Source organism: Gymnoscopelus microlampas (assembly GCF_963454915.1).
Source record: "Gymnoscopelus microlampas genome assembly, chromosome: 13".
NCBI lineage: Eukaryota > Metazoa > Chordata > Actinopteri > Myctophiformes > Myctophidae > Gymnoscopelus > Gymnoscopelus microlampas.
In genome coordinates this window covers 9,810,610-9,826,395 of record NC_139950.1, presented here as the reverse complement: position 1 = coordinate 9,826,395, position 15,786 = coordinate 9,810,610, and the positions used below count along the sequence as shown (strand labels likewise).

Here is a 15,786-nt window from a genome sequence, read left to right as displayed (position 1 = left end):
ATTTGAAAACTTGTGAAATGGGACATTCTGCATAATGAGTACTTTCTACTTTTGGTACTTAAAGTACAATTATTTGATACCAATACTCTACTTTTACTCAAGTAATGTGAGTACTTTTTCCACCACTGCCCCCTCCCATCTGACCCCCCCTCCACACACCCTCTCTCTCTCTCTCCCAAAAAAAAAGCTGTTACGCAGTATCCGGTGAGTTGTCAAATGTTGTAACGTTGTAAGCTGCCAATCGCCGGGCAGAGCAGCTTTGGACCAAAGAGAGCGTTTCATCTGGAGTTGACACAAAACGAACAGATTAAGGTAAAAAAGAAAAGAAAACAACACGAGATCGTCAAGTGAGATCATCTTGATCTGTTTGACATTGAACCTTGAACGTGTGAAAGAGACCAGCTGCCTTGAAATACAGAGTCCATATTATAGAGTTTATTATAGAGTTTATTATTGTTGTGCCGCTCGATCAGCGCAACTCTCAGTGCGCTGTTTACAACAACAGCTTTGTTTACTGGATCTCTGTCATGGGCAGTGGTGGGAAAAGTACTCAAATGTTTTGATAATTGTAGTGGAGTAAAAAGTACAATATTTGACTCTGAGATGTAGTAGAACTTAGTTACTTTCCCACCACTGGTCATCATGGTTTAGCCGGGTATATCATTTTTACACTGTAAATATTCCCCAGTGAGTTAACGGAGGATTTTTGTTTAAATGTTTATGTTAATGAGCTATAGTAGCACTTGTCTCACTGACTAACACATAATTAAGAAAAATACTCGGCTGCAATGCTGAACTGAACTGAGAGTGACAGGTGTGTGTGTGTGTGTGTGTGTGTGTGTGTGTGTGTGTGTGTGTGTGTGTGTGTGTGTGGTGCGATCGAGTGTCAGAGCCACAACTTGTCATAAAAATAGTCTGGGCAAGAGGAACACACACAAAGTGTGACTTCAGATGGTGAGAGGTTGAGACAGCTCTCTTAACAAACTACAGTTAATTTATGAAGACATCTCTTAACAAACTACAGTTCATTTATGAAGACATCTCTTAACAAACTACAGTTAATTTATGAAGACATCTCTTAACAAACTACGGTTCATTTATGAAGTTATCTCTAAACAAACTACAGTTCATATGAAGACATCTAACAAACTACAGTTCATATGAAGACATCTAACAGAAACTACAGTTCATTTATGAAGGCATCTAACAAACTACAGTTCATTTATAAAGACATCTAACAAACTACAGTTCATTTATGAAGACATCTAACAAACTACAGTTCATTTATGAAGACATCTAACAAACTACAGTTCATTTATGAAGACATCTAACAAACTACAGTTCATATGAAGACATCTAACAAACTACAGTTCATTTATGAAGGCATCTAACAAACTACAGTTCATTTATGAAGACATCTAACAAACTACAGTTCATATGAAGACATCTAACAAACTACAGTTCATTTATAAAGACATCTAACAAACTACAGTTCATTTATGAAGACATCTAACAAACTACAGTTCATATGAAGACATCTAACAAACTACAATTCATTTATGAAGTCATCTAACAAACTACAGTTCATTTATAAAGACATCTAACAAACTACAGTTCATTTATGAAGACATCTAACAAACTACAGTTCATTTATAAAGACATCTAACAAACTACAGTTCATTTATGAAGACATCTAACAAACTACAGTTCATTTATGAAGACATCTAACAAACTACAATTCATTTTTGAAGCCATCTCCTAACAAACTACGGTTCATTTATGAAGACCCCTCTTAACAAACTACAGTTCATTTATTAAGACAGACCGCTCTCTAAACAAGCTACTACTACTATCTATTAAGACGGACATTTATCTGATCAAACTGCAGTAGCCTACATTTATTAGGACAGACTGCTCTCTAAACAAACTACTACTATCTATTAAGACGGACATTTATCTGATCAAACTACAGTAGCCTACATTTATTAGGACAGACTGCTCTCTAAACAAACTACTACTATCTATTGAGACAGGCAGACATCTATCTGATCAAGCTACAGTACATTTATGAAGACAGACTGCTCCCTGAGCAAACTACAGTTCATTCATTAAGACAGCTGTCTGAATAACCTACAGTTCAGTTAATGGCTCTGTGAACAATCCAGCTACAGTTCATTTGGTGGTGTGCTATAGCTTTGTTTTCTCCCCCAGGCAGCATCCAGTTTGTTCCACTTGTGTGATTGCACCACAGGGCTTACACATACCAGTAAAGTAATCCAGGGTCAGGTGGGGGGAAGCAAACAATGCACTTCAGTGCAAGATTTCCAATGCAATAGTATCCTTATTGCAAAAGCGTTTGTATGTTAAACATTTTAATAGGGCGGCCATAGCTGAGCGCCGGTGTAAGGGAGGCCGTCTGATCATCAGAAGACCACCGGTTTGCCTCCGGGCCCACCCGTGTCTACATGTCCCTGAGCAAGACTCTTAAATAACACCCCATCCAGAGCTCTGAGGTCGCCCGACCAGTTGCTGCTGGTTGTGTCCAGGACTAGGCTAAAAACCAGAGGTGACTGAGCCTTCGTGGTGGCCGGTCCCCCAGGCTCAGGAACGGCTTGCCCCTACATATCAGAGCTGCCCAGTCGATTGATGTTTTTAAATCTCTATTCTCCCTGGCCTTTAGTGACAGCCGAGCCTGGCACCCTATGCTTTCCCTTACTGGTGCAAATGTTTTGGTTTGGTTTTTACTTCATTGGAATATGGCTACTAATATTTGTTTATATTTCATTTATTTGTATTGCTTTAACCTGTACAGCACTTTGGTTGACCTGGTCATGTTAAACGTGCTCTATAAATACATTTTGATTGATTTTCCTACACATGTTTGTCCCCCTTTTATACAGTTCATTTAGTAATTACTTCAACATTAATCTGAGTTCCCAGAAGTTCTGGCTTGAAAAATGGGCTGCAGCGAGAACACATCAACATTAGCCCCTGATTTTAAAGCTTCATACTCCATCGCACAACAGATCTTACAAGATTGTAGATCAGCCAAACAAGTGACACTGTAGTACTACAGAGTTCATGAATAATATTTAAGGGATGATGTGTGTAAGTGTGTACGTGTGTCCTGAAGATGTTTCTGTGAAAGAACATACCTGCACAGCTGTTAGAACTCAGCTGTCCTGAAGTGCCCTTGAGCAATTAAGGCACTGAACCCCCACCTGCTCCAGTGTAGCTGCTCAGTGGCCAACAGTACGATAACTTGTGTGTGTGTGTGTGTGTGTGTGTGTGTGTGTGTGTGTGTGTGTGTGTGTGTGTGTGTGTGTGTGTGTGTGTGTGTGTGTGTGTGTGTGTGTGTGTGTGTGTGTGTGTGTGTGAAGCAGGGCGTTGCTGAAAAAGAGCACTCGTGCTCGGCATACCTACCCTGGGTAAACAAAGGTTGAAAAACAAAAGAAAAAAGAACAGACCTTTGGGTAATCACTGTGATTGGTTATTGAGTGCTTCTCTCCTGTCATGTGATAACAGATAATGTATCCATATTTCAGCAGGCTGGAGACATGTCTTTCATCCTCGATTGGCTCTACAAAAGTGTCAGCAGTGTCTTGCAACTATTAGGTACAGTATTACATTAGACGTATTTGCTCTAACGTGAGATGATATTAGTGATTTCCTGAACGCGCTGCCTTTCCATGCTATTGTAACACCTGAGATTCAAACCCGGAGTTCCCATGTGGGCCTAGGGTTAAAGCCAAACACCTACCCCTTATGTCAAGAGGGAATCCCCCCTTTGCCAGGGGATATATTAGGCCTTTGGGCTTCAGATTGAGTTACTCTGCTACACTATATGCCTCTTTCTGCCGATAGAACTTTGTTTATTAATATTAATTGTGTTTTTCTTTTTTCTTTTTGGTCCTTAGGGTTGTACAGGAAGACTGGCAAGCTGGTGTTTCTCGGTCTGGATAATGCGGGAAAAACCACACTGTTGCACATGCTCAGAGATGACCGGCTGGGACAACACGTGCCCACGTTGCATCCAAGTAATCGTTTCATTCATCTGACAGTTTAGGATTCAGCCCTGTTATTATCGCTGTAGATGAATCGGTTTCATCTCAATTAGCTCATGTCTGTGAAATTGTCTTTCTTCAGCATCTGAGGAGCTGACTATTGCTGGAATGACTTTTACCACGTTTGATCTTGGTGGCCATACACAAGGTAGGTCATACATAATAAGGCAGGAAAAAGAAAGTCTGCACTTTGTAGTGTAAAGGGCTTCCAGTCAAAGCTTTAACTGGGAGCTCTCTTTGAGTGGAGCCTTGTGGAATACATTTTTTTCTCTGAACTGTATTTGAATTATAAAGGGAAATGCAATGCGCAATGCTGTTTACTTGATTGATCGATTGCATACTTTATTTAGAAGTTTGCAGAAGAAAGCACATGAAAGTACAGTTTAAACTAAATAAGATTGAAAAGCCCATGACAGCCTAATGGCTTGTTTCCAATGGGGTCCCCATGTACTCAATTCATAGTGACATTAAATGACAGACAGATATATATACACTACTATGCAGTACATCACATAAACAGTTTACAAATTGAAAAATAAGAAAAACTAAGATATGCACAGTTAAAAGTTCAAGAAAAAAAAGGGGGGTGGGGGGGTTAGGTTATGACTTTTACAGGGGCCAGTTTTGAATTGCAGCCACCTGAAGGTACTCTTTTAGGGCAGTTTTGAAGGACATATAAACATACTGACATATGATTCATGTTGCCTGACTCTCGCAGCACGAAGAATCTGGAAGAACTACCTCCCCGCCATCAACGGTATCGTCTACATGGTAGACTGTGCTGATCATGCACGGCTAGCAGAGGCCAAAGTTGAGCTTGATGTAAGTCCTATTGACATATTTGAAACCCACTAAAACAGTCATTGTACTTGTTTCTAGTTGGTGGTTATGTTTATGGACGTTTCCTGTCTCTCTAGGCTCTGCTAACAGATGAAACCATCAACAATGTGCCGGTCCTCATCCTGGGGAATAAGATCGATCGCCCAGAAGCCGTCAGTGAAGACACCCTCAGAGGAATGTTTGGTCTGTACGGTCACACAACTGGAAAGGTGAGTAACGCATGAGTCCACAGGTAGAGAGCTCTGAGATGTATAAGGATCCCTGGCTAATAAGACTTAATACATTATAATTGCCCCCTATAACTAAAATTAAAAATCAATAACACCTTAAATATTTTATTTATTTTAGAAACGGTTCGTCTTTTACTCAAGGGGGATAACGCCCGTCACAAGTTGATGATGTCATTTGTCCATGTGTGGTCCATCTCTATGGAATCTATGGAATGCATGTGCAAATAAAACATATTTAAAATATTGATGCGATGCTCATATTAACCTTAGGAAGTATTAAGTTGGTTTTTACTTGCACATGCATTCCATAAATTCCATTGGGCTGGACCACACATGGACAAATTACATCATCAACGTGCGACATGCGTTGAGTAAAAGATGAACTATTTCTGAAATAAATACGCAAAGTGCACAGTCTGCTTCATATAACTTCATTGACAACCAATAGGTGTCCTACTGTATGTGACACCAGGGTCTGAAATTGGTATGGGGACCACCTCCAACCCCTGCAATACTATACTATATTGACATACAACAACAATAACGTTTTATTCATTATTAAACTAAGTTCCGGATTGAAGCTGTAACAACTAAAGTCAAGATAAAACTTCACTGCATGTCTAACATGTACACGGTTTGGTTAATCTGTTTGCGATCCACTGTTTGTTTGAATTGTGTGCTTTTATTTATCGTTTTTAGGGCAACGTGTCATTGAAGGAGCTGAACTTGAGGCCGATGGAGGTGTTTATGTGCAGTGTGCTGAAGAGACAGGGCTACGGGGATGGATTCCGCTGGCTTTCCCAATATATTGATTGAGTTATAGCGTTTTTTAATTTTTTTATTCAGTTGGTTTACCATTTTGTCCTATGCACACAAGAACAGGTCCTGCACAAAAAAACACCTGCTGGAAAGATATTTTCATACATACGGTACTGACTATATTTAGGCTCTGACTAATAAGAAATGTATTTCAAATGACATAATGGCATTCACACATCTGTAAACCATGTTGTCAGTCAGACAAGAGTGGGGCAAAGATTAGTTCAACAGTTTATGTTATTCAGTTGTTGTGAATAAGACCTATTCTCTGAATGACTGTAAACTTCTGTGTTCATTTATAATTTTGTACACTCTCAGAGTTAGATTAACACTGAGGACTTTACGGTGTACGTACAGTAACAGTTAGACTCAGAGAGAGGTACAGTATGACATGATACTTACATTAAATGGTTTCTTCTTGGTACTTTGTAAGGAGCAGTCGTCTCCCCCATATAGGACATGTCAGCGCTGTGAGCCAGATAGTGACCCAGGTTTATTTTTAGGGCTTGGTGTTGGCTTACACTGAAGGTCGATTTGGTTTACGTTCTGTTGTCAGAGCTGCTCTTTCCCAATTTAGCAAAATTGAAAAACAAGCTACTTTGTCGGTATACATCAAACGAGCTTTCTTCTCACTGATCGTAACTGCAAAGTAGAATTTCTTTTAACTTTCTTAAGTAAGAAGGCGCATTCGAATAATCCACACAGTAGATTATGGATTATGCTGAAGAGTGTAACTATTTCTATAGAAAGTGTTGGGTGCCATATGATAGCATGACAAGACAGTTAGCCTACCTCTCAATATACCAAACGGTTTTGAATGTAAATTAGTTTTAGTTTTCAGAATTAATAGTTTATACCACAAAAAAATGTTTTTCTTTTTCAATTAATAGTTTTCCTTACCGACTACAACCCGATTTGTATGAATGTGACCACAAGTGCATTATCTGCTATTTTGATGTGAGCTTTATTTATTATAATATTGCAGAGAAAATTTTTATAGTTGCACATTGTTACAGCATTAGCACAACCAAGTGATGGGTGTTATCAGCCGCCTACCTGTTCTTATGGATCCAGGAAGAGTGGGCACCTAAACATTGTGGGCACCTCAATGTTATTTTTCTTTTTACAAAATGTAATTAATTAATAATGCATGTATACTTTACAATAAGTAATGTAAAGGGTACATGCAGGGTACATCATTATCAGACCAGTATTTCCCCTTCAACTTCTTGTTTATGGCCATACTGGCTAGCAAGTTTTGTATAAATATTAGGCCTTAAATGTCAAATGTTCAAGCATGTTCAAATCACGTATAGCTTTAGAATACTTCAGACCATTTTACAAATTCTTTATTTTTTTAATTTTGGGAAGAAATAAAAATGGCAATTTAACACTGAGGTGCCCACTCTTCCGGTTACTTTTCTTATTAGTGGTTAGTTACTGTGAATGGACGAGAGTACTTGGTGACTATTGCCTGCCCAGTGCAGTTCAGATATGAGAGTACTTGGGTGGTAGACCTACTGAAAAATATGAATGAAGTACACATGTACGGTAAAATAGCTATGAGTGCAATATTATTACTTTGTAAATATTACATTATTATGCCATTTTTGTGATGGATCTGTTAGACAATTATGCTAGGTTAGGGCTAGGGTATATATATTTTGGGAAGAAAAGATGTTTGGAGTTTGGATATAATAAATATTTTTGAAAGCCTTGCCTGAGTAATGTTTTTCTATAATTGGCTCTCAAAGTGGGGTCCAAAGTAGCCGCAAGCAACTCAGATGTTATAATGCTATCTGGCATCAGAGCATTAGCGTCCGAGTTGCTTGCAGCTAGGTCCAGAGTATATCATGTATATTTATTACAGTGGTGAAAAAAGTACTGACATCTTTTACTTAAGTAAAAGTATCAATACTGCAATATACTCTGTTACAAGTAAAGGTCCGGAATTCCAAATGTAGGCTACTTAAGTAAAAGTAAAAAAGTATTGGTATCAAAATGTACTTAAAGCAACAAAAGTAGAAAGTACTCATTATGCAGAATGTCATATTTCAAGTTTTCAAATGTATAAAAATCTTTTGAAAATAGCAGATCTACAAGCTCAAAAATGTTTCGAATCACGACACATTGTGAGCTTGTAGATCGGCTATTTTCAAAAGGCCAAAATATATATAGGGCTGATGAGTATTTTGTAATAATAATCAAAATCTACAAAGTAGTAGTATATTATTTGCCTCTGAGATGTAGTGGAGTAGAAGTAAAAGTACTGAAGATTGGAAATAATCCAGTAAAGTAAAACGTGTGTGTGTGTGTGTGTGTGTGTGTGTGTGTGTGTGTGTGTGTGTGTGTGTGTGTGTGTGTGTGTGTGTATTTATTATACACACAAATACACAATGTATCTCTATTACTTCAACAGGGAGACACTAGATAGGAAAACAAGCATCCTCTATGGCCCCGCCTACCGAACTACGCCATTGGCTCAGAATATAGTCGTCAGACTAACACTCGACCAATGAGGACTGTGTTAACCTTTGGACAACCAGGAAATGGATTCCAACATGGGTTTTTCAATGTTTACAAAATGTTAGGTCGCATTATTAACATTTATACAGTAGATAGTTTGATCTGGTTGACAGTATGGGACTCTAGTAGTTAATGATCGGGTTGATTTGCAAAGCCACACGTGGATGACGGCTCCATTGACACTTTTGAAACATAATTAAGGCAAGTTTATTTGTCTAGCACCAACATTTCAACAACAATGCAATTCTATGTGCTTTACATAACACAATAAGCAAAGCAAACACATAGTTTAGGACATTAGAATACAATAACAACGATACAATAATAAAAGAAGAAGAAAAAGAGTTAACATTACAGTTGATAATATTCAGTGGTGGAAAAAGTACTTTATTTAGTATCAATACTGCAACGTAGGAATACTCTGTTATAAGTAAAGGACCGGAATTCAACATTTACTTGAGTAAAAGTACAACAGTATTGGTATCACAATATACTTAAAGTACCAAAAGTAGAAAGTACTCATTATGCAGAATGTCCCATTTCACAAGTTTTCAAATGTATACAAATCTTTTGAAAATAGCAGATCTACAAGCTTGTAGTTCAAATGGCCGAAATGTATAGGCTGAAGTGGTTAGTGTGTTTTGTAATAATAATCCAAATCTACAAAGTGACTAGTAACTAAAGTTTTCAAATAATTGTAGTGGAATAAATGTTTAATATTTGCCTTTGAGATGTAGTGGAATAGAAGTAAAAGTACTGAAAATTGGAAAGACTCCAGTAAAGTAAAAATAAGAGTAGAATTACAGTGGATAATACTGTATGTATTAAAATATCTAGCATAAAGTTCATTGATGTTTGTTCACAGGAGAGAATGGAGGTGGTCGAGAAGTCCTGCTGTGTTGTGACTGTGAAGAAGACCTCCGATCATCATCATCATCATCAGGATGACGACAGACCCATCAGCTGCAGTGGAGTCATCCTCGACCCCCAGTCTGGGATGGTGATTTGCAACGCTCTCCCCTTTTCTCGTTTCATGGACGACAATAACAAGCTGTCTCTCACCTCAGATCACAGGTTCGTGACACCGCACGATGTCGGCGAAAAGCTCAACATTCGCGTCAGATTCCACGAGCAGCACCGCGTAGACGGCAACCCTTGCACGTCGACATATCAGGCATGCACCGTCTCCAATAGCAACACAACGCGTCAACGTGAAACCAGCGCCGAGCTAGTGATGTTAGTCAACTGCCTGGAGTTCAGAGAGGCTTTCCTGACGCTTTTCAAAGAGGCCGAGAAGTGGCGTTTCTATGGAGGCGAGGAGGACGAGGAGCTGGCCAGAGATTCCCAGTTTCTCAGCTGGTTTGCCGTGCTCAGGGCTGACCGTGTTGTTGTGGACAGTGTCTCAGACTCGAGACCTCTGCCCTGGACGAAGAGTTCCTCTCTCCAGAAGGGATGCACGGTGGTTGCATGTGGGACCCCCTTTGGTTCTCTGTGCCAGGGTGATTATTATAGTTTTTGCATTTTTCATTATTATTATTTTTTTGTTTTTTGTTTACAATTTCAGTATAGTTTTGAGTAGTTTGCTAGTTAGTTTATATATGTTTTTAAAGGCTTAGTTTTAGTTTAGCTTTTATCAGTTTTAGTCTTGATTTTATTTATTTTTAAATTGTAATATGGGGTAGTAAAAACCTTTGGTCTCTTTACCAAAAGTTCAGAAAAATAGTGAACATTGCAGATAGTCCAGGGGCCAACACTGATACTTTCACAAATTGGTACCACCTGAGGTGGCCGTAAAGTTTTTGTATTTTTGTATTCCTACATGTCTCTAGTTTATATTTTGGTATGATACATCTTCCAATTCAGTAGCTTAATGGCAGTTATCACTACCTACCCGCTAATGTATCCGGTAGGAGACACAAAGATTCTACTTTGTGTCTCCTACCGGATACATTGGCCCGTTTAGAGTGATTACTGTCATTAAGCTACTGAATTGGAAGATGTATCATACCAAAATATAAACTAGAGACATGTAGGAATACAAAAATACCAAAAATGTACGGCCACCTTAGGTGGTACCAAAATCTGCCTTGGCCCTTGGACTAAGATCTGCAAGCTCACAACGCGCCGCGATGCAACACATTGTGAGCTTGTAGATTGGCTATTTTCAAAATATTTTTTATTTATTTTGACCATCAGTTTTCATACCCACCCAAAATATTAGTCTTATATATGAAATCCTGACAAACTCTAAAGCTAAGAAAATGTTCCCTATTCAGTTAAAAAAGAAATGTTTTAGTTATTTTGTAAGTTTAATATAATTTCTCAAAGTTGGGTCCGGGGACCCCCAGGGGTCCTTGAGGGGCGTTCCAGAGGGTCCCCAGGAACATTAGTTAATGTAGCAGCACACTCATTATAAGCACTTTATCCATTTATACGTTGGCCATTCAAAAATAGCAGTTCTTCTCTTCTGGGGCAAAATATTTTTAGATGGGGGTCCGCGGGCCAAATACATATCAATGTAGGGGTCCTTGACATGAGAACCACTGGTTTAATAACCATGCTCTGCGCCTCTCTAGATCTCTTCATGAGCTCGCTGAGCAGGGGCATCGTCAGTAACCTGGCGGGAGAGGAGAACGCCGTCATCCTCACCGACGCCCGCTGTCTGCCGGGGACCGAGGGCGGCGGACTCTTCCTTCCGCGAGGCAACAACCGCGGCGCGGAGCTGGTCGGCGTGATCGTGTCTCCGCTGTGCTGGAAGGCCAACGAGTGGATAGGACTCACCCTCGTGTGTTCAGCACAGGTGATTTGATTGACCACTTGAACCCCAGCAGCATCCGCGTTCTGGGGAAAACCTTCGCCGAAAATAGCCGATCGACAAGCACACAACGCGTCACGCTGAGACGGCTATTTTCAGGCTATTTTCAGCGAAGATATTTAATGTAGAGCGAAGAAGACCGAAAAGACACTATTATAGAGCCCTGTGGGACCACATACCAATACCATGGAGGGTTTAAGTGGTTAATGGGGCTTATTTTCTTTGCGATTATTCTATCGATTATCTTCCATTAACCGAAAAATCGAGAAGCGTGTTTACAGGATAATATATACAAGAAAATGTATACATCAAAAAAATCTATTATCCACTTAAGTGTTATTTTATACTTTGGCGCACAACTGTGGCTATTTTCACTCTTTTTAATTAATTAATTTTGATTGATTTTGAAACTTTTTTCGCCTAGAACGACTTGCCCAAACTAGGGATCGATTATTAACCGGTTATTTTATAGAATTATCGATGTATTTTTTATTATCGATTAAATCGATTTGTTTATTTGCGTCCCCCTCCCCCCTACAGGTGATCTTCAGGAACATCATGTGTTGTATGAAGACTGAAGACCCCCTGCGAGGGGTCTTCACGTCGTCGGCCCTCCATCAGGGAGCGACTGAGCGCTGTCTGTCCAGCAGCTCGCCTCCTCCTCCTAGCTGTCAGGCTGACACATATCCCACGGTGTGTCTGGTGGACAGCGGACAGTTCTGGGGCTCGGGGGTCATGGTCGGCTCTCGGCTGGCTCTGACCTGCCGGCACGTCGTCGCCGGGAAGTCATTTGTCACTCTGAGGTTCCACTGCAGGGACAGGTACTGTACTGTACTGAACACACACACACACACACACACATACACACACACACACACACACACACACACACACACACACACACACACACACACACACACACACACACACACCCCAGGTTTCAGAAGGTGGCATATCCGTTTTCCTGTTCTAGTTCATATTCCCATAGCTTAGTTTTGGCTCAGCAGTAGATTTGAACCAGAAATACACTCATGTAATCATGTATTCATGATCACGTAGGGCGTTCATTTACCAAAAAAAAAAACACAAAGTTAAAATTTGGAGATTTCTGCCCGACAACAACGATATGTCAGGCTTCAGTGTGGTTCATTCTGTTCCACAGGTTCCATAATGTCGCTGGAGACGTTCTGTTCTCTACTAGTTCATCCTCCCCGTATGACCTGGCTGTGGTGCGACTGAGAGCCTCTGCTCCACACGTTGTGATCCCACAGCCGGCCTCGTGCTTTCGGCCAGGTTTGATAATTTACTTTTCATTTGATTTAACCCATTCAATCCTAGAACACATCTCTGTCATTTTAGATTTTTTGGCTCTTTTCAAAAAATCATGAACATTTGTGCAAATCTTTACAAATGTCTTTGTAACAGTTTAAAAAAAAAGTTTGTTGTTATATCAGTGGTTCTCAAACTCTTTCATGTCAAGGACCCCTAAAATGATATGTTTTTGGCCGCCGATCCCCATCAAAATGTTGTTCCTGGGACCCCCAGAAGCAAAGATTTGAGTTTCCAAAAATATATGTATTCAAAGATTTCAAGATTTTCAAGATTTTTCAAAAATAGCTAATCTACAAGCTCGTAGCGCGGCAAAGAGTAGGACCAGGGGGTCCCCAGCAAAATTAGTTAATATAGCATCACAATCATTGTAACCACTTTAACCATATTTTATACTTTGGATATTCAAAAACAGCAGATATACAAGATCATAGATCTAGCTCAAGCTATGAGATCTGCTATTGTAGATCGCTTATAGATCTGCTAAATTTTGAGATGGGGGGTTCGCAGCCAAATACACGTAATTTTGGGGGTCCTTGACATAAAAAAGTTTGAGAACCACTGCCGTAAAGCACATCAAATTGCCTTGTTGTTGAAATGTGCCATACAAATAGACTTGCCTTGCCTCGCCTCAGACGACCTCTGAAACAACAAACGAGGACTTTCTCCCTGTGTGTTTCTTTGTGCTTCCAGGTGAGGATGTAGTGGTGCTGGGTTATGGCGGGTTGGGTCAGAACTGCGGCCCCTCTCTGACCTCTGGAATCCTCTCCAAAGCCGTCGGCTGGAACCACCGGCCAGTCATGCTGCAGACCACCTGTGCAGTGCAGGCAGGGGCCAGTGGGGGCGCTGTTGTTCGGAAACACTCAGGAGAGCTGCTGGGTAAAAAAAAAGGCCTTTTCCAGTCACTAGGGGGCAAGTGTTGTCCATAGAAATCTCTGGTGTTACTGTGTTACTGTGCAAGACAGTACATGTACCAACGTCTATAGCAGCATATTCCAGAAATGTCCTTTCTCCAGTGCTATTTTAGCAGTGGTTCTCAAATTTTTCTCCTATTTTATACTTTAAAAAAAAATAGCTAACATGGCCAATCTACAAGCTCACAACTCATCATGATTCCACACGTTATGAGCTTGTGAATTGGCTATTATCACTATTTGTTTTCTTTGCATTTTTTGGATATTTTATCATTTTTGCCTGTAATGACTTGCCCAAAATGTGGACACCAGGTTGAAAGTGGTTAATTTCACTGTTATTTCACCGGTTAGAACAGGGGTAGGCAACCTTTATTATCAAATAGACATTTTTGGCCCAAAAGATTATTAAAAATCACACCCTGTGTGTGAAGGTAAAGGCGCCTTTGATACATTTTGTCATCGATATGTGTTTATAATGTGTTTATAGCCATGTGTCACGTGAAGCTTGACCAATCACTTTGTTGACGGGTCTGACCAATCAGAACGTTGACGGGTCTGACCAATCAGAACGTTGACGGTGAACACGGACAAAGTCAGGTATAGAGCGGCTAGCGCCGCTAAAAATCTGTCTGGAGCTTTCTCTGCTGTTTCAATATAACATTTTATTGTTTGCTAATTTCTCAAAGCAGATCAAGTATACCAGGAAGCCAGCAACGTTGGTGGTGAAAGCAAACAAACCAAGCATTAATAAATGATTTATTTTCCTTCAATTATTAGTTTCTTATTTTTATCTGGTGTATGGGCGACACTTTTTAGCGGCGCGAGCGGATCCTGCTCTATACCTGACTTTGTCCGTGTTCACCGTCAACGTTCTGATTGGTCAGACCCGTCAACATTCTGATTGGTCAGACCCATCAACAAAGTGATTGGTCAAGCTTCACGTGACACATGGCTATAAACACATTATAAACACATATCGATGACAAAATGTATCAATGTATGTCATTGTAGCGCCGCTACCTTCACACAGGGTGTGATTTTTTTTCTTTACAATAGGAGAATGTAATAATACATTATGATTAAAATCAGATAAAAAAAACTAAAGAAAACCTCTTATTCCTTTGCATACTTCTTTTCCCAAGCTGGGAGCCACGGGGAGAGGGCCTAAGAGCCACATGCGGCTCTTGAGCAGCAGGTTGCCTACCCCTGGGTTAGAAGTTGCAATATAGAAATACTCTGTTGCAAGTTAAAAGTCCAGAATAAAATATGTACTTGAGTAAAAGTACAAAAGTATTGGCATCAAAATGTACTTGAAGTACCAAAAGTAAAAAGTACTAAAATGTCTGAAAATAGCATATCTGCGACGCGTTGTGAGCTTGTAGATCTGCTATTTTCAAATAGCCTAGGTATAAAATAGGGCTAAAGTTTCATAATGTATGTTTCATAATATCATCATTTATATCTGAGATGTAGTGGAGTAGAAGTGAAAGTATTGGAAATTGGAAACACTAAAGTAAAGTACAAATACCTCAAAATTATACTTAAATACAGAAAAAATGTACTGTATTTTTACTTTAAAATTGTACTTAAATGTACTTAGTTACTTTCCACCACTGAGAATGTCTATATAGCAGAGGTCTCAACCGCGCTTTGTATTCCAGGTATCGTATCCAGCAACACGCGGGACTTTGCGGCCGAAGTGACCTACCCTCACCTCAACTTCAGCGTCCCCGTGACCGTGTTCCAGACATTGCTGCAGCGCTACGACCACACAGGGGACGTTGAGGTGTTCAGGGTGTTGGACTCGCCAGAACAAGGGGTCAGGAAGGTGTGGCGGTTACAAGCTGCTCAGAGTAAACTGTAACTATACTGTATGACCCGTAAGCGCTCGAAGTTCACCCCAGCATCCCTATACCAGGATCCGTTTTACTGTTAGTGTGGAGCAGGGATTCTCGACCAGTGGGTCGAGACCCCCAGGGGGTCACCACGTGATTTTGGGGGGGTCCCCAGGTGACAGTGAAAAATGTGTATCTGAGAAAAGAAAGAAAAAGACCAGAAAGAGGCAAACGTTGTGAAAATAGCAGATCTACAAGCTCACGACGCCTCGCATTGCGAGGCGTCGAGCTTGTAGATCTGCTATTTTCACAATATTTATCTGTGGAACAGAGTCAAACTAAATGTAATGCCTCAATTCCAAGTGCTTGTCTGGCTGGGGGTTCCCCAGTTCAAATATGATTCTTTTTGGGGGG

At 40.2% G+C, this 15,786-nt stretch overlaps 2 protein-coding genes across 3 annotated transcripts; both read left to right on the top strand.

Annotated features, from left to right (window-relative positions):
* The first annotated feature begins 212 nt into the window (after window positions 1-212).
* On the top strand, window positions 213-7,656 carry sar1ab (secretion associated, Ras related GTPase 1Ab). Of its 2 annotated transcripts, none has more exons than XM_084076789.1 (7): window positions 213-312; window positions 3,546-3,615; window positions 3,918-4,037; window positions 4,147-4,212; window positions 4,783-4,886; window positions 4,982-5,113; window positions 5,834-7,656. In XM_084076789.1, exons 2-7 carry the CDS (start codon window positions 3,558-3,560, stop codon window positions 5,948-5,950), a joined length of 597 nt encoding a protein of 198 aa, XP_083932915.1. In that variant the 5' UTR covers window positions 213-312; window positions 3,546-3,557; the 3' UTR covers window positions 5,951-7,656. The 2 variants fall into 2 exon arrangements, with proteins under 2 accessions (XP_083932915.1, XP_083932916.1); XM_084076790.1 differs by having other exon boundaries at window positions 226-312; window positions 3,549-3,615.
* An 867-nt stretch (window positions 7,657-8,523) lies between these two features.
* On the top strand, window positions 8,524-15,594 carry tysnd1 (trypsin like peroxisomal matrix peptidase 1). Its single transcript, XM_084076251.1, has 7 exons — window positions 8,524-8,684; window positions 9,348-9,978; window positions 11,056-11,279; window positions 11,835-12,115; window positions 12,457-12,587; window positions 13,317-13,502; window positions 15,199-15,594. The coding sequence occupies exons 2-7, from the start codon at window positions 9,351-9,353 to the stop codon at window positions 15,399-15,401; spliced, it is 1,653 nt and encodes a 550-aa protein (XP_083932377.1). The 5' UTR covers window positions 8,524-8,684; window positions 9,348-9,350; the 3' UTR covers window positions 15,402-15,594.
* The last annotated feature ends 192 nt before the right edge of the window (window positions 15,595-15,786 follow it).

Coding starts and splice junctions, on each gene's coding strand:
- sar1ab (XM_084076789.1), top strand. CDS start 3,558: ATGTCTTTCATCCTCGATTGGCTCTACAAAAGTGTCAGCAGTGTCTTG. Junction 4,038..4,146: donor CGTGCCCACGTTGCATCCAA/GTAATCGTTTCA, acceptor GTCTTTCTTCAG/CATCTGAGGAGCTGACTATT. Junction 5,114..5,833: donor ACGGTCACACAACTGGAAAG/GTGAGTAACGCA, acceptor TATCGTTTTTAG/GGCAACGTGTCATTGAAGGA.
- tysnd1 (XM_084076251.1), top strand. CDS start 9,351: ATGGAGGTGGTCGAGAAGTCCTGCTGTGTTGTGACTGTGAAGAAGACC. Junction 9,979..11,055: donor CTTTGGTTCTCTGTGCCAGG/GTGATTATTATA, acceptor GCGCCTCTCTAG/ATCTCTTCATGAGCTCGCTG. Junction 11,280..11,834: donor CCCTCGTGTGTTCAGCACAG/GTGATTTGATTG, acceptor TCCCCCCTACAG/GTGATCTTCAGGAACATCAT.